Source organism: Sceloporus occidentalis, unplaced genomic scaffold, assembly GCF_023333645.1.
Source record: "Sceloporus occidentalis isolate IW3139 unplaced genomic scaffold, rSceOcc1.0.p SCAF_293, whole genome shotgun sequence".
Taxonomy (NCBI): Eukaryota; Metazoa; Chordata; class Lepidosauria; order Squamata; family Phrynosomatidae; genus Sceloporus; species Sceloporus occidentalis.
The window spans coordinates 67879-91943 of NW_028317273.1; the positions used below are offsets into that span (position 1 = coordinate 67879).

The 24065-nt window shown below is 45.3% G+C and overlaps 1 protein-coding gene and 1 pseudogene across 1 annotated transcript; one reads left to right on the top strand and one right to left on the bottom strand.

Annotated features, from left to right (window-relative positions):
• Positions 1 to 7239: 7239 nt before the first annotated feature.
• LOC149275210 (dolichyl-diphosphooligosaccharide--protein glycosyltransferase subunit 2-like) lies at positions 7240 to 17563 on the bottom strand. Its single transcript, XM_089504884.1, has 17 exons — positions 17554 to 17563; positions 15710 to 15903; positions 14821 to 14916; positions 14491 to 14666; positions 12506 to 12581; positions 11940 to 12074; positions 11578 to 11754; positions 11078 to 11196; positions 10584 to 10689; positions 9873 to 9964; positions 9679 to 9793; positions 9332 to 9526; positions 9158 to 9244; positions 8575 to 8670; positions 8192 to 8267; positions 7738 to 7867; positions 7240 to 7291 (listed from the first exon to the last, which is right to left on the bottom strand). Exons 1-17 carry the CDS (start codon positions 17561 to 17563, stop codon positions 7240 to 7242), a joined length of 1932 nt encoding a protein of 643 aa, XP_089361010.1.
• A 1009-nt stretch (positions 17564 to 18572) lies between these two features.
• LOC149275211 (protein S100-A13 pseudogene) lies at positions 18573 to 18854 on the top strand (annotated as a pseudogene).
• The last annotated feature ends 5211 nt before the right edge of the window (positions 18855 to 24065 follow it).

Consider the following 24065-nt stretch of genomic DNA (forward strand, 5'->3'; position numbering starts at 1 on the left):
GGGGTACATGCCCCTCTTCTAATATCATATAATACTGCAGCGCCCCTCACCCCCCATCAGACACAAACTAAATGTATCCCTGAGAGCCAACCCCAAAAGGCCGCGGCCCGATGAGACCGGAAATAAATGCCGGCTTAATCTCTTTTTATCTCGTTTTACGTTTAAGGCTCTCGAAAACCAGTTTTGGTTGATTTATTTTGAGAGAGGAGAACAAGTCCTTTCCAACTACAACAAGTGGTCATAGTAACTACTGGGTCAGAAGCTTAGATGTAATGTAAAGGAAGTTATACATCACTGAGAAGGTGGAAGATAAGTGGAACAGTCTCCCAGCAGAAGTGGTAGAGGTTAATACAGTGAGGGAATGTAAACATCCATGGGGTAGGCGTATGGGAATCTAAGATGAGGCCACGACTGATTAAGCTTTGAGTCTTTACAGCAGGAGAAACGGGCCGAATGGGGCCGATCTGCCGTCAGATTCTATGTTTCTGCATATGTGGTTGGAGAGGCTGTCCCTGATTTAACCCTCTCCAGCGCTGCTCGGTTTTTATACACAGGTATTCCTCTCCTTGCCGGATATATATCTCTGTGAGAGACACCGAGTGCATCCATCCTCGCCTTCTGGCCGCCAGTCCCGCATTCTTCCAATACTTTCACATTCTGGAAACCTTATATTCGATTAGAACAATGGCGCAATACACCACCTCTGCCCGGCTCCCAAACATGCTGGGGCATCGCAGGACTCTTTAATCCTCCCGTGAGAGGCCATGCAGGGTGTGGAGAGCTTGTACATGTTTAATCCAGCCAGTGTAGCTGCCAACAGTCCTGAATACGCCAGAACAGTCCTAATAATGTGAGCACAATATCCAGTGTTATCCCATGTCATATATTATTATTATTACAACTTTGTGTTTGGGTGCAGGATAGTTGGTAGGTATGAAGGAATGCGTTCTTCATACTGCTGTGCAATAATTGACTATTGGAACGCCTCTAACCAAACACAATATTGGCTGAGGGTGATGGGGTTTATGGTGGGCGGTTGATGATATCCAGCTTACCAAACTCTAATCTTAACCCCCAAATACTCGAACATTGCTCGTACAATGACACTTATACAAAATATATTCATATACACTGATAATATATGTGTCACGTGGCTTTTCAGTGTCTCTCTCCCTTTTTCCTCCCCTGACGCCCCTCTTTTCTTGGAGCTCAGAATGTTTGCTGGGTATGAAGGTACCGGAGGGTTCTACTGCCATAAGAGCCCGAAGTATGTTGTTTACAAACAGCAGGTAATGTTTATAAATTAACAGCGTAAACAAATACACCGATACAAATAAACAAATACAAAGAAGACGACAAATTCAGTGACATAAATCTTTATTAATAGGTCACACAGTCACATTATAGCCCTGCCCCTGGCCACGCCTCTAACCACGCCCCTGGGGGGGAATCATCATTCTGTAATGTAAAGGGACAGGTGATGGCAGCCCTGAGAGTTGTCCTCTAAGCAGATCTTGCAACGAGGTGTAGAAACGGTCCATTTAACACAAGACGGTTATAAACCTCCATCAGAGAGACACAGAATGCCCCGGCGGATCGGCCCCATCGGCCCCTGTCTAGTCCACCTCTTTATTCTGCTGTAAAGACTCATCCCTCTATCAGTTGTTGGTCTCGATTCCGGAGCCGTATGCCTACCCCACGCGTGTTTACAGTTCCTCACTATAGTAGCCTCTATCGCTTCTGCTGGGAGGCTGTTCCACTTATCTACCACCCTCTCAGCAAAGTAAAACTTCTTGGCATTAAACCTAAAATAAGCGTCAATCATCTAAACGCGCTCCCGTTGAAAGGGTTGACCCGACTTTAGCGATATTCTAAATAACATTACTGTATGAGCTCGTGTTTTATATACATCCGGTCTTAACGCAATATTTTTATTCATTAAATATACTCTGCGCTGTACAAGGATGCTGGGTGCGTCTACACAATGAGCGATGAACTACCCTGTATAACGGTGCTGAGTATCTGCGCAGGCTGAACGTACTGTGCTGTAATCCCGATCCCTCGCCGTCACTTACAGATCTGTCCGAGATGTGTGTGCAAGTGGATAATTACCCCGCATATACGTCACCCCCTCCTCTTCTTCTGTCTCCAGTCCCCCAGCACCGGGGGTATATAAGGATGGGAGTTTTTATCTAAGAAAATCTAAAACATATATCTCCCGCTGGCTGCCGCTGCACGCACTCAAGGAGAGGAGGCGACCGTGACCCCCAAATCCTCATCCTAGAGGAAAGCAGAGGACGAGGAGGGACAAGAGGATCCATTAACCCCGACACTGTAAGTAACTCTGACCGGGGTCACATATTCCAGAGACGAATCTTTCATATCCCGCTTTGATTTAATGACATCTGAGCATCCCAGCGGCTGCCCTTCTCGCTGCTTTATCACAGATCAAACCTCCTGCTTGAATACAGGTGACTTCATTCGGAAAACCATTACCTTCTGAGATGTTAAGGTTTTCAATAGAATCTTAGTGACGGCCTAATGAAGGGTTAATATTTAAAGGGTCTTAGGCTAGCTCATTTAGAAATGCAGCCCACCAAATGCTACAGCCCGTCTCATGAATGTGCCCCAGAGCTGGTCCTCCAGCTGCTTTCGAACCACAACATAGTCCCATCCCGACCAACTCAAGGAGGAGCGCTAACAACTGGAACTGCAACCCCAAAACAGCCGGCGGGGTGAATGGAAGGCGGGTTGAACTTGGTGTGTGTTTTACTCATTGCATTATTACTGTAGAGGGGGGTATGACGAGGCTTAAGAAGTAAGAGATGACCGAACGAGGTCCTCTCCTCCGCTGAGATGGTCGGACGCTGATACAAATGTCTTCCGTTACAGGACGATGCACCTGTTCCTTTACCTGGTGCTGTTTCAGGTCGGATGGGGTGTTCGGTGCAACGTGCTGTACCCGGATTACAACAGGTAGGTATTCTACCCCCCGGGGCGCAGCGGAGCTCCCCCCGCACTCAGCCAGATACGTGGTGGCTTTAGAAAGGTGGCGCAAGAGAATGTTCTTATGTGAAAGGAGGTTCATCGATGACAAATAATAAAAAGTTAGCACAGGTATATATATATATATATATGTGGGTTAGTGAATAGATGTAGGAGTTATGGAGAACAGGGTGCATCAGGTGAAACACTGGCCATCGGTCACCGGTGACACGGAAGCCCGAGCCAGAAGATAGACATGCGTCTGAGGAACAGGCTGGATGGTCTAACGCTCCTGCGCTGCACGTGTTAATACGTTGTATTTTCTCGGCGTAGTTACAATGTAACCCATCTCTTCGGCGAGATGCTATGCGTGCGCCGTCTCGAGTGGGGTCGCCTTGACCCTGCTTTGAAGATCCGCACCTCTTCCTCCTTCTTCAGAGCTCCATCTTCCCAACCAAACCTCGAAAGCCTTTCATCTTTGTAGCGAGTAATACAAGAAATGACAGCAATCATTTAAAGAGAAAGGGGGGGTTGTACGTAGCAACGGGAGAAGTTAAATCGAGTGGTTTTATGGAGTCATTGGAAGCTCTGCTTCCAGATGCAACGTGAAAAAAAAATGGAGAAGTCAAGAGGGCCTATAGAGCGGTAAAAAAAACGTGAGAGAGGGGGTTTACGGGCACGGCCGGGGGCAGAGCTGGCAAGAATCCACGTCGGGGCAAGTGGTCCTACAAAAAGCAACCCCAAATACGCTTCATGGATAAGAGACGCTCTCCACAGATACCAAAAGGGACGGTATCAGAGGCATGAAAGATCAGAGAAAGAGACCAGTCTGAGATGCTCCTCACACTCCATGTTATCATCAGGAACTAAAACTCACAAGAGGTTCAGGTAGTGGCCCAAAAGCCGACAGGGGCAGCTTATTCCCTATACCCTTTACCTGGATTGCGCAATAAGACAGTTATTGCCCTGCACAGCTCTCTTGGTACCTTCTATGTGTAAGAAGAACATGTCCTTCTGAGATGCTTTCTAGGTCTGACAGATCTTCTCCCGCAGGCTTAAGGCATGAAAGAGATAGGGTTTCCTTAAATCTTCTGATCCCCCTTTACAGGGGTATGGAAAGCTAGCGAGTTTTAAGGGGGTCCCAGCTGATCGCGGGGATCAAGATGTTGCATAGTCTTGGTTTTTGGGAACGGAGAAGGGTTAGATGTCAAGTTTACGAGGTTAGATGAAAGAAGCACTTCCCCGTTCCTCATAGAACACAACAAAGTAATAAAACAAGCTGTCGCATGAAGCTTTTACTTTATTGTTGGATTTAGATTGTTACTTCTAGGGCGTGCGTCACCATTCCGTGTGTTTTGTTTACTTGCAGTTATAAGCAAAACCCTAAATCCATCAGAGAGCTCCGTTTCCAGACAATGGCCGCGGGTCCCATGCAGAGTAACGACTGGTCAATGGACGAGCAGGAGGGCGACTTTGTGAGAGGGCTTTCTGAAAACAGGTGGGTTTCACAGCGGCAATCGCTAATTTCTAATGTTCTCACGCTACGCCGGGGCATGCCGACGCGCACGAGGACAGAGCGCCACACAATAATCACCCTCCATGGCTATACGATACAGTGAAATCTACCCCCTGTCTAGGATGGAGAGACACGTGGATGCCATATTTACCAATACCTACAGAAAGTTCCTGGGACAGATCTCGGCAAGGCGCTACTTACAAAACATGATGGGAAAACGGTTGGGGTGAGTAGGAGTCGGTGGGTGGGGACCCTATAAAGTGCATCTATTGGGAGGAAACATTGTGACCCCAAACACACAGATGATCTTCAGTCATACACATGAGCTCTAACTATTGGGGTATTTACAACACATGCATGAAAAGTGACACGGCCATACATTCGGGGAGGAAAGTTCTTTGCCGTCGGCTCTAAATATACATTTTCTCTGCTCCCAGGCAAGAAGGTCTGGATGGGAAAGGACAAGAACCAGGCGACAACAACAGGACACTCAGGGACGCCTTACTGGCAGCCCTGAGGGACAGGTGAGCTACTGTTCAAAGTCATTTTTAGGGTTCCCTACCATGTTTTTTGCCTGGTATCTCCCATCAATGAGCCTAAGGTAATCTGAACTAGAACTACAGGCGAACACAAAACCAGTCATTTAACAACGGAGGGCGAGACGGACGATCCCTACCTCTAGGGAGTAATAAGCGGATAGAGTAATGGATTCAGGCATTCCGAGCGGAGTTCTGAGTTTTATTCCTCTGAGCCCAGGCTGGGCGGTTAAATCAATAAAAGAATACCCATCGGTACTCTGATACCCGTGTACCCGGTTACAATACTTTGTGTCTTTGCAGTGACGTTCCAGAAAGGAGAGAAGAGCAGCCTCAGTATTACCGGCTGTGACCGCGTCTCCCCTGTCTGAAGCGATAAAAGGGGAGCCATACATTCTAGAAGAACCATTAAGACCGCGCCGCTTGATTCTCCTGGCACCAGAAGCTGCTGCAAGAACGAACGCTGGTGGGGAAAGTAAGGCCCCCCCGATTGCTTGGGGCTGATAACTTATTCAGGAAGGCAAACCAGGGGCTTTAAGATACTTTCTGCTGTGTTTGGAAATTCCATTTATGCATTCTATTCAATGTCCATCCGTGTGCCATGAAATGGTTAATGTATATATATATATATATATACATACAAGATCTGCATTTGAAATAAAACATTTTACTGAACTCAGTGGGGTTCGGAACTTTTCCTTGTACGGAGTAGCTTAGCATTCATAGCCTAGGAACAGGCAATACGGCACAAGCTATTAACCCATTGTATGGCTTAATAAACGCCGCTCACCAGTTGCTTTACATTAGCCCCTTACGGCAACGTCTGCCATGTCACCTAAACCCCCTCACGTACCCGTCAGTACTGCCCATTAGTATCAGATGAGCAGCGACCGATTGGACATCCATAACATATGAACAAAAGGAACCATCTAGTAAAATTTCTATTTTTTAACTCATTTTCAAGCCCATTTTAAGTCGTCGATGCATTTAAAATAATAAATAATTAAAAAAAAAAACACGATTCCCTCTCACCTTCCACTTTATTGTCAGCGGTAAAAACATACCAATTCACAGATTTCCGTGTCCAAACCCCCCCCCCCCGCCAGCCCACAATGAAAATGAGTCCTACATCCCCCCCACCCCCCCGGCAATGTTCGAGGTTTCATTGGAGATCTGCTCTCCGGTCATCGAGTGGCTCGCCACCTCCCCGAGCTCGATATAATACGTCCGTGTAAATTGGCCATGATTAATTTCATAATGGCTTTGCCCGAGAGATGCAGTCACTGGTCAATCAGTGCGGGGGAAAAATAAAAATCGGGGGATGAAAAAAAAATATAGAAAAGAAAAAAAATTTAACAAAAACAGACTGCAGTTTGAACTTGTACAAATGTTTGAGTGAATGCTTCTTCATAAGTTCCTCTCCATTCTTGGTCTAGACTCATTTCTCCGACCTGGCAATGAGAAGAGACGCTTAGCTTCATATAACAAGGAAATGGTTAAATAGCCAGCCCCAGGCTTATCACACGCGTTCACACTTATAAATCCCGCTTTTTACAGAAAGCCACAGAACTGACACTCATTTGGGGTTTTGACGACACAATGTTATTAGTGAGATGCGGGAAAAAACGTTTCCGTGATTAAACAGGCATCTTTCTAAAAAAAAAAAAAATATATAACAAAATAAGGTTTGGGTTCTATTATCCCAAGTTACCCCGCAGATTGAAATGAATTACGTGAGGAATAAGGGATTTAAACTGTACGACGTACAGATTCGTCATGCCCGTCTGCAACTTGATACGCATTTGCAGCTAATTCCTAGTGGTGCCCAGGAGAGGATACATTGAATGGGTTACTGGAAGGGTTAATGTGTGCGACTGTCCAACTCAGACCACTGACAGGGTTATCGAGTTCAGCCGCAACCAGCACAGGAAGCAAGACAAGGACATCTGTTAGTGATGGAACCCTGCGTCGCATCGTGTTATACGCTCCTCTCACTCTCGGGCTGGTTAACGCGACGTAACCTTCAAGATCGTTGTGTCTTGTCTCCTGTGATGTTTACGGGTAAAGACTAAAATGGTGGATGAGGAACACGGCAGGCATGTGGACGGTGGAGCAAAGCATGCATGTTTTGGACGCTGGGGATGGTAATGGCACGAGGCAGGTTTGAAAAGGCAGCCTTACTTTACACCACATGCTCCAAGATTACCGAAGCGTTCTATACTTTGCCAACCTACTGCTCTGCTCAGCCGCAGTCCTGAGTGGGAGAGGTGAGAGAGAGAGAGAGAGAGAGAGAGAGGCGAGGAGCAGAAGGTGAGAAGAAGGCATAGAAGATTGGAGGGAGAAAGCGGTCAGTACACGCACACGCCACTGGAAAATAATCGCATAGAAACCCGAGTGTTGTAAGAGAAGTAGCTGACAAACACACTTGTTGTGCCATACTAATAATCCAGGAACAGAGAAAAAGGTCCTAAAACATCACACTATAGAAGCAGAAACTGGCGTATACAGCTTAATCAACATAATTACTCGAGCAAAAGCCAAAGTACGATAACCAAGGGCAAACTGCCTGTGAGAAATCCTTCCCAAACCCCTTTAACGCCAAACCGACTGCAGGATAAAGGATTTTTCTCTGGATGGCAAAGAGCTGTTGGGCAGCGTGACATAAGCGGCTCGAGAATGCGGCAAAGTTACTTGTTTTACCTTTTGACTGCTTTGTGAGCGAGCATTCGGTTCCCCGCCAGGAAGGTGATGGAGCCCAAAATGGCCAAGTACTTCAAAGTCTGAAACATGTCCAACTGCGTCCAATACACATACATCAGGCCTAGCATGGCTGCGGAAACAGGGAATGGAAAATGTGAGACTTTGCCACAAACCCCGCTTCTCATTACGTGCCAGGATCGGAAAAGTCATCGAAATTCTGACAACCTGGGCCAAAACAGTAACAAGGAAAATAAGGACATTCTGCAAAATTGCACTGGAAGCCTATTAAATATCTTATTTTATATCACGCTGCATGCAATCGCAGGTCTGGATTAAGATTAGTGACTCTCGAAGGTCCAGCAGGTCAATGTGTGTCGTTTTGCTGCAGCTACAATGGGGTAAATTCGGAGGTTTGTGCCGTTCTAGGCTGCGCGCTGGAGAGCACTGGACGTACCTGCATGTCCCAAGTGGAAAATGATGGTGCTGGGAGAGAAGCTGATGTTTGAGATGTTCACGCCAACCTTTACCCACTGCAGAGAGAAAAGAGCAAAAAAAATAACGGAAATATTTAACTCGCGCCCAGCGTACGTGCCTTTGGTGCAAGGATCTCATAAAGCAGGGTAATTAAACGTAGACGTTTGCTATTTGTGTTGGAAGGGTTGCCGTCTCCAATACACAGTAACTAATGACTGATATGGAGCAAACATACAATTACACTCCCTCTACTTCTAGTCAGATGCTGGTGGGTTAAACATTTTGGTGAATAAGAAGGTTTGACAGGGGGCCGGTGTATTGAGAGGAGGCAAAATTAGTGATACCCATTACTATATTACTCACAATGATGAAGAGCAGCAGCAGAGGAGCCACGACCAATGCAGTGAAGGTGTTCGACACGACAGTGGGGGGTCTCTTTTCAGGCTCCCTAAATAAGTGCTGGGAAAAAAAAAAAGTGATCATAAATTCATCTGGATTGTTGTAAGGGCTTCAGCTCCTTGGCACTAGTATCAGCGGTGTGTTCTGACCGAGGCATATGGAGACAGGGTCCCGGGTGGCGGCAGCCCCACCGCGGCATAACAGGGAGCCAGATTACCTTCTTGGGCGATCAGTCTCCTTGAACCGCGACTATTCAGTGGGCTCAAGGGGAGATGACGGAACTCCCCTATCGACCTATTAACACTTTGGAAGACTGTGTTGTATTCAGCAGGTATAATAAACTACAAAACTTAGCCCGTGGATGATGTGAGTTGTAATGTACCTGTGTATGATCTGTAACTAAGCTGGGACCCTGAGTCCGATGAGCCCGGCATGAACAGGACTTTTGTTTTCATTTGGTAATAGGGGAATCCCCTTGAATTTGGGTGGTGTTTAGAAATAATCTATAAGCACTTGTGTTGCTCTACCCCATGTAAAGCGCAGTTACCTGTATGTCTGGTTTGGGGGTAAACAGGTTCTTGGACTGGACTGGACTTGGTGAGTCCTCCTCAGGGAATTTAATAACCACATCAGCCTGGAAAAGAACATAAGGGATTAGCAACGAGAATCCATGACCCACTCCAACATACATAAATCCATGCAATCATTTAGAAGTACATACAACATTCCACAGGATGGGGTTCTCCAGGGTGGCATCTCCTACAATCAGGTAGAGCGTGTACGTTCCAGATGCAGAGTCAAACTCTGATTTTCTTTCAGACGGGTCAAGTTCAAACCTGTAGGTGTTCTTGGAGTCCGGCTCAGCCACAAAGACAACTTCCTGGCCGGTCTTCTGGTTGTGGAGTCGGACAAAGGTCTAAAAGAACGGTGGGGACGGAAATCAGTAAAGCCGACGTAACAGAACCAAACAAAACATGCACTTAAAGCCGTGCATGTTATCCAGAAGCTGTAGCTGGGCACTTCTGATGCTGGAACCAGCTAAAGGCACGATTTAGGTGTATTTAGTACCTGGTGTGGTGTGAGGGCAGCCCCAGTGTTCACATCTGTGAGCTGGAAGGACAGGGCAAAGTTCTGGTGGCTATCAGCAGTGAAGGAGCCTTTGGATTTGGATGGAAACACGACTCTGCGGAAAGAAATGTCTCTCAATCTCTAGCACCTGTTGAAGGCTCGCTTAATCCCCTGCACGGGGCTTGTGTTCTTACCTAACAGTCTTCGGAGACATGCTCTGGTCTTTGTCTACAACGGAGAGGTCAACATTTCCGATTCCAACTTCTGTAGACACTTTAACCTTGAGCTGTGACATGAAAACGTGGAGTGAAGAGAACAGTTCCAGTAACCACCCTCAGCCTACTCAGATACAGGCCAATATTATTGTAAACCAAAGCAGTAAGACTACATAGGATGTAGAATTATAGAAGAAATAAAACAAATATTTGTTGTTCACTGCGTTCACACATTATCACAAAACCCCACAAAAAACTAGGGATTTTTTTGTGAAAAACGTCCACTTTCAGAGAATATTTCCTGCAGTAGAGACCCCCTACGGGTTTACATGATTTCACTCAACTCGTCCATGTGCTAACTCATTCCTACAGCTGTCATCTCAAGAGGCTGCAAAATAGGAGACACAAGGGGCCGCTGCATCCTCTCTGCACCCCTCCAATTACATAGTGACAACCCAAGTGGATCATTAGGAGAATTAGGCCCGCACACTTCAAACACTGTGAGGTTTGGAAAGCTCTCTAGATGGTATTCGGAAGCACAATCACAATGACCGACCAGACTGATTAAAAAAACACTTTTGCAGAGACATAATAATCTCTACCTATTATTAGACTACAACTCCCAGCATGCTAAGTGTTACATAAGGTATACGGCCAATACTGGCAAGCCCAGGGTAAAACGCCACTCACATCCACTTGGCTTGCCATGTAGCGGCTGTCTCCCTCCACACTGATCGAGAAGTCGTAATAGCCGCTGGCTGGCTTGGCATCCATAAAGTTCAGCTCAAAAGAATCCCTGTGGAGGAGGAATAATGATAATTATAAGAAAGGTTTACTGAAGAGAGCCACAAAAACGTATACAGGTAGTTTGGATGAGTCAGGAAAATGAGAGCCGACGTGACATCATGGTTAATAGTGCCTCCAGTATTACGTTTAATGAGGTGGGCTGTTATATCGTCCCCATGCAAACCTGAAACTGATTGACAGAGGTGACTTAGTGGTCAGAGACAGACTAGACAAAGGTAATGTAGGCCAGAGTTTGTTGTACAATAAATACCGGAGAACGAGACTCACAGCCATTGTTCCTCTGCAAGCTAAGGCACAGGGTGTAGCGACAGCACGCAGCCTAAGTCACTCCATTAATACAATAGACAAACCCTTGAGATATCCATATCCAGTCTTACCCAGATGAAGAGAATGCCGCTTGTTGGAGGACTGTGGCTTTGGTGCTGGAAGATTTGGCATGGATGACCTTAACTTTGGCTTCGGTCAGGGGCTGAGAGAGGACATTGGTGACCAGCAACTGCAGATAAACGCAAGGGTTAGAGCAAAGTCTTGATGATAAACAACAACCGTATGTTACACCAAACTGTAACCAAGGGTATTCTGTAAAAATAATTTAAAAGATCATAAGGAAATGGTCTACACACAAGAGATATGCATATCTCCAAGTTATGAGAGGTATTTCATCTCACATGTTCACCAAAACATGCTACCTCCCATCCTCGATAGTCTGCCCCATTCAATTAGAAAATGAACCGAAAACAACCTTAATTAGCTAAAGATTGGAGACATTTGTCAAAGACATCACTGTAGGGAGTGTAAAGTGGGCCCCAAATAAATCGCCTGGACTTTGCTGTCCATTGGCCTGATAATTTTTGCCAAAAAGAGTTTGGTCGCTTACCCGCAGGAGAGGTTGTTTATGGGACACAGAGGCTGGGCCATCGGGCACCACAATAAGTGGGATATGGTAACGGTTGTGGGAAAGTGCGGAGGCTGCCACAGCCACGCTGAAGGCTTCTGAGAGGGAGTCAAAGTTCTTCCTGCTGAAGATTGCATTCATCAGCTGGACGATCTGGTCCTAAAAAGGTGGAAAGAATCAACGTGAAGAGCGAGAAGAGGTAAAGAGTCTGCCGGATACAGCTTGAAGATCAATGCAAAAAAAACTATTGTCCCAGGCTGCGCAAGCAACGGACAGAAGATAAGGAAATACGACCCAAAAGTCAGTGTAGCAAACAGACCTAGAGATTAAACAGCTCTACTCACCTCTTTTAGGACTGGCTCCACACCAACGTGGTCAGAGAGTTTGTATGTAGCAGCCACAAACAAAGCGGTGGCTTCCAGACCTTCCTCGAACTGCAGGTACTGACCGCCCAAGTCATCGAGACGTGCTACCAGATCCTGCGAGAGAAATCAGACAGGTCATTCTCCATGCAAGAAAATGGACACTTCCAATCGACTGTCGGCGTTGGCAGGGTAAGGATGTAGAGGGAGGCGATTCCATGAATGGGGTTAGCATTTTAAACTGCTTTCCGAATGCTTTGAGGAAAACGTAAGAGGGTGGTAAAGCCTCCCAGCAGAAGTGGTAGAGGCCAATACAGTGAGGGTATTTAAACAGGCATGTGATGTTTCTATTAGAATGCGAGTACATATAATTTAATAGTCAGATTTAAGGTGTACGTGCCAAAAAAGCCAATATACCGAGGGGTTCAAGATGACCAGACAGAAGGACCAAAACACTATAACCGGGCCCTAAAGACTACAGCGAAAAACGTATAGCAGAGGTTGAACACAAAGCGATATGCAAGTTTTGTTTAATGAAATCTATATACCTCTATCTCCTCGACGATGCCACGGAGGTCTGCTTGCTGGGACAGAAATGAAGCAGTGAGGAGGGCTTCGACGGTTCTGTAGAGAGAAGCATGAGGGTACGAGATGGTGAGTTCCTGGCAGCGGAGGGGTTATCGTGCGATTCGGAGAACGTGGTAAGTGGGACGGGCACAGCACACGCCGATTATTGTCACTTTATAGCGCCATTATCCTGCATTGTCATGCATATGAGAGCCCTCATCTTTACAGGCGCCCCCTGAAAGGGCAGTACGCACCTTTTTACGTGGGAAGGATCTCACCTTGAAAGGTAAATCATCCTACGTTCAGCTGACAGTGTCATTTCCATAATAATGCAAAAGGCTCTCCTGGGGGTGGCGGCGGGGGACACCTCAAGCTGAGACAGAATGACAGACCTGTCCACATCTGAGTAACGCAAGTAAAAGATTTCTGGGCATGCCGGTTTTCTGCTGTCACTTGGGATACCGCCATTATCACTACTACAATGAGCGTTTTAAAGCGCATCTTGTAAATTGCATCTGCATTCCTACTTGGAATTAAACACGTTGTTTAGCTGCCCTATTTATATGGAGATTAGTGGTATTCATTACACGCACAAAGCAACCTCACGCAGAAAGAGATTGAGATTAACTTTTTATTGCCTCCAGCCCCGTAGGACGATACACAGAGCCACGTCGTGGAAATATTCTAACGCCGGTCCTGGGGGAGGCTTTTGTGACACTTCTTGGGAAGAACAGAACTCTCTATTCCTACCCTACAAGTTCCATGCAAGTCGTTTCTTTGCCCAGCACAAGCAGCTCAATTAAATTGGTTAAGTGTATTAATTCACTTGAGTTCAACCGAGGACATGGAGAATTACTGCCGGCGAGTCCGACACCTGTATATGTTCATATATTTCTAATCTTCCTGATCTTGGGCTTTTTAATGGGCTAAAAATTGCGATCGCCAAAGAACGGCTGAGAATTCTGGGGATTTGGCAACTTCACGCAGATAGTCTGTCCGCTTTCTTTGCTCGTAATGCACGCGCTCGTCTCAGCGCCAGGTTATCTGAATAATATAAGTGAGCGAGCAATCAAGAGGAAATTACCATAAGTGGCTTCGCTACACGGGTCACGCGTTTGACAGGCTTCTCGCTGACTACTAAATTGTCAACTTAAAAGGCACATTACCGCAGATTATTTCTTGGACGCCCCAAGGAAGAACCAATTCATTTGTCTAAAACAGGGACAGGAAAAAAACAGCCATCATCGCTTAGGACTGTCATGTCACCTGTGGGTCCAGGTAGACGCACAGCCATGAAACGTTTTATTTAAAGCAATAAGCTGCATTTTAATTAGACTGTGCACCCAGCGTACGTTGGACCAAGCACTGCTAATAAATAAAATCCATGGGCGAAGCCAGCAAATAATTTACATCTGCTATAAGGAGTATTTTAAGACATAAAAAAAAAGGTATGACCCCAACCAAAGGGATTTACCAAATCATTTTATATTACCTTTTGTTTCGAGTGTTAACCAATAGCCTGCATTTTCTCCCCACATTTTGTGTTTACTGTACTCGTGGCTTTCATTGCAATCCATACATCATAAGCACAGCATTCAGTACCGCAACTATTCTGCACACTCATAAGATCCAAAACCCTCCTGATATTAATATTATGCATTTTTACATGAAACTCCTCAAAACCTCTATGCTAGTCTGACGTCTGGGCATCCAAAGAGCCAGGATACCTCCCGACACAATAAAATGTGGTATTTCAGGTTACCATTAGCAAAGTCCAGCCATTCTGTACAAAAAAAGTATACATATAAAACATTGTTTATGTTTTCCAATGTTAAATGTTTACAGTCATTTCTGAGGCCGGGTGACCATCATCCCACTCAACAGGAACATATGAAACATCTGCCCCATTGACTGACATGCATCGGTCCAGAATGATATAAGATCATTAAAGAATACTCAGACTTACGCCAGGACATTCTCCTCCTTGCTGAGTCGGGTGGTGAGGGCACCGACGACTTCTTGCGAGGCCAGGGGAAGGCCAAAGCCAGCGAGGGCTCCCACGGCATGGTATATTTGTGTGACCGAGGAGTCCTCGCTCACAGCTCCAAGCAGCAAGTCCCTGGTTTCATTGGAGAGTACCACCTGTAGGAACAGATATGTTAGATTAGCAAACCGTCCCCACCCATTTTTACAATGAACTAAATGTGCTGGGAATAAATACTCTTAGCGGGACACAAACGAGATCAGTAACATACTAATGACATCATCTAACACCAGTCTCGTCAGTCTCACTTACCTCACACTTGGATAAGGCCTGTCTAGATTGAGCAGCATAGAAGAGCGAATCCACGCTACTATAATCCACGTTGGAGCGGACAAAGTCACACGCAGCCTGCGTAGAAAGGAAAGTAATCAGATACTGAAAATCTTAGCCCAAAGAGGCAGCAGGAGGGAAGAAAAAAAAGACAAAAGTTACAGATTTTCAAGCAATGAATGGCCTGATGGCGATTAACTGTAATGTAGAGAACTGGCTACCACCAGAACTAAACTAAAAAACATACAAATAAACAAGAGACCATGTATGATGTGACAGCTCTCAGCCTGAGGTCACCACCTTCTCTGGGCGCGTGGGAATCTGTCCTTAATTTGGTGTATTAGAGGCCCTTTAATTCGGATTGCCGTGCCCTCTCTCTGTCCTGTTTTTTTTTTTCTGTTCGCTTCCTAGATGAGAATTGTTATTTTTCGGAATTGGCCCAATTTGCCATCTCAAACTTAAGAGGTTCCCCAGCAAGTGGAACTCGATGGACTTCAATGGTAAGCCTGTCCATTGCAGCCAGATTCAAGAGGAGCTCCCAATCCCAGCTGCCATGCGCTCCTTCTTAAACTCAGCTGCTGGGTCTGGCCACCACAATGAACACGTTTAAGTGGAAAGTTAAGATTAATCCCACAAGAGTTTAGGAACTTCCCAAATTTTATTGAATTTTAGCACTTTCCATTAAATAGGTTTAATGTATATACAGCCCTGTCAATGAAAACACAAAGCACCGCTCCATCTAGTGGAAAGTCTTGCAGTAGGAAACGATAGAGTGGTCTGCAAGCAAGGAGAATGTTTGCATGGGAAATCAGTCTTTTATTTTTAACTATACCAACTTTTTTTTTTTTTTAAACTAGCTTTGCGAACCCACCTGTTCATCCGGCAAACTGGCACCAAGCTGCTGAAACCCTACGATGTAGTAGTACGCAGACTGCAGGTCGGATACAGGCTTCCCCAAGGCTTCTTTCAGTCTCTCCACGTTGTCTCGGCTCAGGTAATGGCTGGGGGACAGGGCTTGGGTGCTTGCCAATAGCGCGAGGGCCCAGATGAAAACGAAACGTGGAACTAAAACAAAATAAATAGGATTAGGGAAAGAATAGGACCAAAAGAATTTATTTCATTCTTCTAATAGGTTCCCCGAGTTATATCTACAGGCTGAACAGAAGTGATGGGTTGCAGGCATTGGATGTATGATTGGAGTATATATATATATATATATATATATATATATATATCTGTACACTCAATAAAGTTACACTGCCCTGTGCATGCACAGAAAGCACTCCTATTGATTGCAATGGGAGCGTTTTCCTGCCACCGATTGGGCGCCTCAAACCACGGAGGGCCAGCAGGTTTGCGGCTACTACACCAGTTAAGTGGTTTATTCATGGTTTTCCCCTTCTTGTAAACAATGGAGATTAAAGTATTCGTAAAGTACTTTAATATGCATTTGGTTTACTGGGGCTGTCCCTTTAAACGGCCAATACAGCCAGCATGCACTTTAATGCATACGACGGCTTAACCTCCCTTTACGTTAATGGTTATTAATTCGGCATTCGGCCAGGAATCACAAAACACCATAAGACGCGTTCTTTGTGAGGCTGCACGGAGTATCACTCCAGAAACAGAAGTTTCATCTTTATTGGAGACGGAAAGCATTCAGTCTCGTTTTCCTTCTCACCTTCCTGCTTCTCCTGTAGCACACGTGCAACGGCATACACGGGAGCTGCGACCGCCACGCATGTCAGGAACTACCGTGTGCATGCGTAGGTATCTAAGCTGACCGCTACAGGGGAAAACCGTCGGGGGATGACCAGAAGATCCTAACGTAGCGCATGCGGTGCACTTTGCACATCATGAACGGGTACTAAAAATATTCTTGGGACTGGGATACACGTTTACTTTCTGTCGCTGCTTTAGGATCAGCCTCTTCTGCCGAGTCCGCCACCCCCTCAGCGATTCGTCATTTTCTACCCCGAAAGATTCCACTGTAGTTCTGCATTGTTTTAAATACACTGCTCTCTTCTGCATGGCATCAATCAACTTTATTTAAACATCTTGCTGGTGTCAGTAGCGGCTGATCATATATGATACATAGAATTCGCCGGCAGATCGGACGCGTCTGGCCCGTCTAATTGCCCGGTTTCCTGCTGTTAAGACTCAGACCTTAATCAGGCGTTGGTCTCGTCTTAGATTCAGCAGCCTATCCCATGCACAGTAACCTCTACCACTTCTGTTGGGAGGCTGCTCCACTTATCCACCATCCTCTCAGTAAAGTAAAACTTCCGGGTAATATCATACTTGGAAAGAAGCATACAATGGCACATGCTGGCCTATGGAGATGGCAGAAAGTGGCATACTCTGGGATACAGTAGATTACGACTAACTCCATGTTGCAGGGCCAGGCCTGCTGGAAGAGACAGAATGCATTAATATGGGAAGGAGGGAGTGACAACCCTTAAAGGACAGGGTCACTATACTGTGACAGGGCTCCTGGGGCAGTAGACACCGCCGGGCCCCACTGGCTCTGAGGGGGTAACACTGTCATACCCTGACAGGAGGTGCTGAAAGGCCTTAAGAGCAGATGCAGACAATGACAGGCGGCAAGCTTTATTAACACACAGCAGGTACCACCAGCCCGTCCACGGCTCTCAGCAGGCCCAAGGACCCCACGGCTCCATTCATTACCCCCGAAAAACCCCAATCAATACTCACCCGCCGCCATGTTGCTATATCCCACCCCTTGCAACGTCACTGACACACACCGGCTAACACTTCCGGCGCGACCAAGACGGACACGCGGAATAGGCGGGATTAGGGTACAACCAAATACAAATTTGGGGGCACGCAGGATTTAAGCAACTCGGAAACACATTGCCTCGCTAAAGATCACCATTTCAGGCTTTAGGTGGATATCGCGAACTCGAGCGACAAAAGGAAAGGAAGCAACGCGCACAGAGGACCGTGCTCTGATGTTTCCTCCCTACAGTATGCTACACATGGATCAGTCCAAGTAAGGGCGGGAACGTGGTGAGCATGTGTCCGTGTCTGATTGGACTGATCAGCTGCCTATCAAAGCAAGAGGCAGAGCTAAGTCAGAACGAAGGGGATCGTCAGAGAGGAAGTAACCATTCACGTGCCGGACGGGATTGAGGGCGGGTCTGTATGAGTTGTGAAGTCACTCTGTACAACTAATGATGTCATGCAATTAATACAGAATTTATGATGTGCTGTTAACCCATAGCTCTCTGTGTATTTCAGGATCATTTACTAAACCAGTAGAGGTTGACTACATTCTAACATCAGAAGCCTAGTAGGCAGTGCATGCAAACCAGGTAATTACTTTGCAGTAATATGGAAAGTCGCCAGGACCAGGAATTCTTTCCGAACCTGTATCTGATTAAAAAAATTCATTTAAATAAATAGGTATAGCGCCATCATATTCCGCAGTGCCGTCAAATACAAGTGTAACATCATTAACATTCTGGGTTGAGACAGAACTCGCTGATGATGTCACTCTCTTACATCAATATTATTATATAAAACGGCATCATGTTCTGTAGCGCTGTACAATGGGTAGACAGGGGATAGCAAGTAGTATATGGATTATGAAGACCGATCCCTAATAAGGGGCAGGAAGCACCACGCTGGCCCTGTATACTGTATAGTTAAATCAGTAAGATCTCTTTAAAGTCTCTTAAGTCACCTAAGTCTTTTCTTCTCTAGGCTTTGACATGGCGGCGTCTCACACGGAGGTAGAAGCAGCCATCTTGACCGTAGTAAGATGCTTCTTTGAACACGCTAAAGCAGAGGGCAGGCGGGAAACACTGAGCTTTCCAGAGTTCACCATGCTGGTCACCAAAGAACTCCCGCACCTGATGAAGGACGCGTGTCTGGAGGAAAAGATGAAGGAGCTGGATATTGACAAGGACAACGAGCTGAAGTTTAATGAGTACTGGAGGCTGCTGGGAGAACTGGCTAAAGGGGTTAAGGAAGATGTCAAAGGCAAAAAGTAACGAGACGATCCATAACACCCACTTTTTACTAGAATCGGGGGAAAAGCAGCCACTGGGAATTTGCATTAAAAAACAAAAAATCCTCGGGGGATGAATAAAAACTGCATTTCAATCAGAATAATATATTTATATTGTCTATATATTTATTTTCTTCGCATGCTTTCTGTTGTACGCTTTGGTTAACGATGCAGCCAAGATGACCCTCCAGCCTAAAGCTCTACATCTAACCTCGTTCTCTATCTAAAAGGGTCCACGATACCTGCATTGTGAATCCCCCCTTGGTGTGACCACCGTCCCAGTCATTTATAGACCACACAGAGGTCCCAATCCAAATCAAATGGTTCATAGTTTGCAAATGTTATGTTACGGGGCAGGAACGAGCAGCTCACATCGAGATGTGTTTTAGAAATGGTAGCACCCATCTTAAACCGGGATTTCTTTGATTATTCCTCCCGCTAAGTCCTCTGCCGTTCTGAATGATAGCTCTTTTGGCTCAAGCAGTCTTTGTAAAGTTCAGGTGAGGGCATGTGAGGTGAGTTAAGGACAGGAAACCAATTGTTAAAATTGTTTTACCATCTCACGGCCCTCTTGGTTTTAAAACAAAATTTCAAGCAATTACGCAGATTAACCAACACAGCGCAAGCTATAGGTAGATTTAACAAACGCTGTGTTGTGTTGAGGGTGATAGTTAGATGTCCAGCAGAGGGAGCCCTCTGCTATGGGATCCAACTGCATGTCACTATGGCTGGTGTTCCATGTGCTCTGATGATTGCATTTGCTTTATGAATTTGATGCACCATGAGTGTTACTAAAAGCCAAGGTGCTGCCTGTATTACCCCTCATACCAACTTCATACCCCTGCCTGTGCATTAGGAAAGTATATTGTAGTGCAGTAGCCAAAAGCAACAGGCAATTAGCCAAAGACTGAAGATGACCTGCTTGATTTACTGCCCCAGACTGAGTTAAGTGTCCTATACCTCCCCTCCCTCTGCATACAGTTCCCCCAAGGGGGCTGATGTACCTTAAGTATCCATACGGCTATGGTATCCATAGTTATTTTGCCGCGTCTTTCACTTCTGTCTCGTCGCCCACAATATTCAGATACGTACTCAACAGCAACAAAAATATTTCAATGCAGACTGATGTTTCAACGCCATCGGGGGGGCATTTAAGGCCAATGTTACCCTTTTTTTAATTTCACGTAAACACATGGGTTGCGCAACTACCCAAAATGCTAATTTTGTTTAAAAAAACTATATATTAAAAAATAAAGTTTACATTTTTAAAAATGTGTTTTCTATATGTGAAGCTACATTATTCATATTTTCTTAATTATCCATATTGGCCGTTTGAGAACGTTTTTCAAACTTTGTACATCTGTGTCTCTTTTTTTTTTTTTTCTACTTTCCTGTTCCGTACACTCCTTTTTCCTTTCTCACTTATTCCTCCCCCTCTTTTTTCTTTCATTTTTTTCCTCCAAATTATTTTTTTCCTTCTCTCTTTCTACCCTTAACCCTCCCTTACTGTTTTGTCCCTCCCCTTAGAAATGAATGTTACCTTTCTATGTGAACATGTGTTGCACATGTGTTCTATATGCAGTAATGTAGATTATGCTCCGGCCAAGCACTCTGCATTTACGTGTTTGTGTGTTTAATGCATGGTATGAGTTTGAGCATCTGTCCATTTTGTTTCCATTTTCAATCTCAGGTTTCATGAAATTCCTCCCCATTTTCATTGGTGACCCCCCCCAATAATCACCCAGTATCTGTATTCGCCTCTTCTCTTCCAATATTTTCTTCCCTCCCCTTGTCTCCCTCTCCCTTCTCTCCAATTATTATTCCCCCCACCTTCTTTTGCTGTCTCCGCAGGACACACAGGAATTTCATCTCCCCCTGCGGAGATGCAATCTCTTGATAGCCTCAAATTTTCATTCCCCAGAGCCTCAAATTAACCAAAAAACATAAACCAGAGTCCCTCACCCCCCCCATTACCCTTACCTCCCTCTTCCCCTATATACATGTCTACTTCACCTCCCCCCGACTCCCTTTTCACGCTAACGCTGCATTCTTGTGACCGACAGCTGAAAAATGTTAAAATTTAAAATACAGAGCTGGAGTCCCCCCCCCCATTCTTCACGGAACCCATCAGCCCCCTTAGTATCTGCCCCACAACCTAACCTCAGCTATATAGAAATGTGCACGTATACATCTGAAATTCATACACACGTGTGCTCTCGTGTACAGATAGATATATGTGTGTGTGTGTATATATGCATGTATATCACATGTCCTCTGCCGTACGTTGCACCTCACTCTACACATGCCATAAGCATGTGTAGAGTGGCATATATGGCACATACACAGTCTCAGGCAAGCTGCTGCGCAGGTACGCCGGTCACGCGAGCAGAGGCCGTAGCAGACCACGGCACACCTGCACACACGGAGCAGCTCTCCGCATCCCGTGACACACGCTCTGATGCGCAGCCAACGCTTTAATGGAAACCAGCGAAGCCAGGAGAAATTTACAGCTCCCAGGACGGAGCTCACCTCCATTCTCACTCTGACTTCCTGTTCTCCACATCCCCCCTCATCCCTCGTCCCTCCCTCACTCCCTCCCTCTCCCCATCCCCTCTAAATCCATGGCTAACCCAACATTTAAATCTATTTCATTTTTTTTTTAGCCCTGTCCTTTCTCAGATCCACTTTTTCTTTCTCTGTAAATCCCTCTTCCCTTCTCTCTATCTGACCCTCCGTGCCTCTTTTATTTCTGGCATTGTCTGCTTTCTGTCTTTCTGTCTCTCGCTTCTATGACTTTTCTTGTAATGGTTTCTTGGGGGGGGGGTGTCCTAATGTGTAATAAACTGGACACTTCTTACTCAACAGTAAAAGCATCTCAGTTCCCCGGGTGGAATTGTAGTAAAATCCCATAACCTAGCCACTCTTGAGCGTTTCTTCCCACAAGCTTACTGCACAACTTCTAAGCTCTCCATGCTCCTAGTGTATGAGTTTGAGTAGAAGGCACCTCCTGCTTCTCCTGATAATGAGGACAATGGATATAGCGTGTTGATCATCTGCGATCTTAGTGGCCATTAGCAAACCCTCCACTACATAACGCGTCTCCTCCACAAGTCATCCTTAACTTCCCACCCTTCAATTTTATTGTCCAGACACCATCGAGGCTCTTGGAATGTTTCATTGATGTTTCCACGAGCTAATGATGACGTTATCAGTAGATGATAAATTTCACCTGATAGATAGGCTGAATATATGGGGGACCTGGTCACTTCTCCAAGATGTTTGGTATCTGATCTGAAAGGAACCCACCGTTTCCTATACCTGGACCACAGGCTGACAACACGACATACTCACCCAATCTGGCGCTATAGTGTCAGATCCCAGTGGCTGGATATTCCTGGTGCAATGCTTTTGTTGCCTTTCTACCTCTGGTTGATGATCGGATGATATAGTGCACCATGCATCCTCGCTAACAAAGAATGCATATCAAACACCATGTAATATACATTCATTAAACATGTAGGGAAAAAAGGAGAAAGATCTGAGAAGGTAACAGTTTTCTGTTGAGCTCAATGTCAAGAGGTGCCTGGAAAAGCCATCATTTTATGTAAAATAACAAAGTGCCAATAAGATGATCTCATTTAATATCCAAATCCAATTAAATCCAATATAATTTCGCTCTTAAAGGAATGTTTGATTATACAGACCAAACCAGAAGGGGACATGAGTCAAGATGAGAGGAAAGGAGGTTTTAGATGAAGCAAGTAGACGGGGACCTTTCCATATAGAGAGGTGAAGTTATGGAATGTATAATCAAGGGAAGCCGTGATGAAAGATACAGTGGAGAATGTTAAGAAAGAATTGAACTTTTTGTTGTTTGGCAAAAAGGGGCACATATCCTGTTATACTAATGTAATTTGATTAAAGCTTTTGATCCAGGGAGTAATTTTACTGCCATTGTCGGGTCAGGAAGGCATTTGGCTCCTTCAATGAGCTTTTTGTTTTGCATTTTTTTTGGATCAACATACGGAGGAAATGGAAGTGGCTGGATATGATGAATTTGGTTCTTTTGTTTTCCTTTTCAACATCACCAAGTAGGCAGTTGAGCCTGGTGATATATATATAACTTCCATGCAATTCTGTAAATTGTCTGTGTAGGGATTCTGGAGATAGAAAGATGACCCTAAACATAGCATATTTATTGTTCTCGTGCATTGGTGAACATGTGGTCCGGTTGTTATCTTCAGCTTGGCTCATTTGATTTGAAGAATATAAAAAAATGTTCTTCCTCCTTAATCAAATCCCTCTGTCCCAGATCAACCAGCAACTTTTCCGGCAGCCTCCACATACCCCCTTCTCTCTGATCCCGCTCCAAGAAGAATCTCATAATAAACCATGCTACGGTCTGTCCGGCCCAGACCTGAGGCATGATCTCCAACATTCAGCTGTCTTAGCATCAGCAGTTCATCCAGACAGCTTATGCGTACAAGAGTACTCCCTTGATCAAGGATGATCCAGTTCCCTAGACTACAATATCCCCTGCAAACTCTTCCTGTCTGTCTTAGAACCAGAGATGTTGGATTTAAGAACAGGTTGCCAAAGTCTTTACTGGGGATAGACAAAAAACCCTATATGACCTTCAGAAACTGGATTACAAAGTTTGAGTGTTCTGGAATTCAAAACTTCCACCTTGTCCTCTTACATCGTTACCAGGATATTTCGGTCAATAGGTTATGTACTAAAGTGGTTGTACTTGTACACTTATCATCTCAGACGTTTTCTGACCTCTTCTTTGGACTACCTCCGAAGCATGGTGGAAGCCATCAATGTTTGGAGTACAAAGCAAAGCCTCCATATTTCTTTCCATCAGTAGTTGTCGGATGACTACCATATACTTATCACCTATAAAGGTCTTCTGGACAAAGTCTGTCCGGTCACCTTGGATCTTCTCTATTACCAGCATATTGAGAATTACTTCTGACTACCGTCCTTCCTCAATGCCGCTTACGTGGCTAGTTCTGTTGATGGACCCATGTTCCCAGGAACCACCACCTAGCTTGCTACATGTATTTTCTATCAGCATTTTCTGTTTTCACCACATATAAAGTCTGATGACTTCTATTACCACTGAGGACCTTTGATACCTTCCAACACAAACAAAGAATGTACCAGGTTCCTACATGGATTTCGCATATAA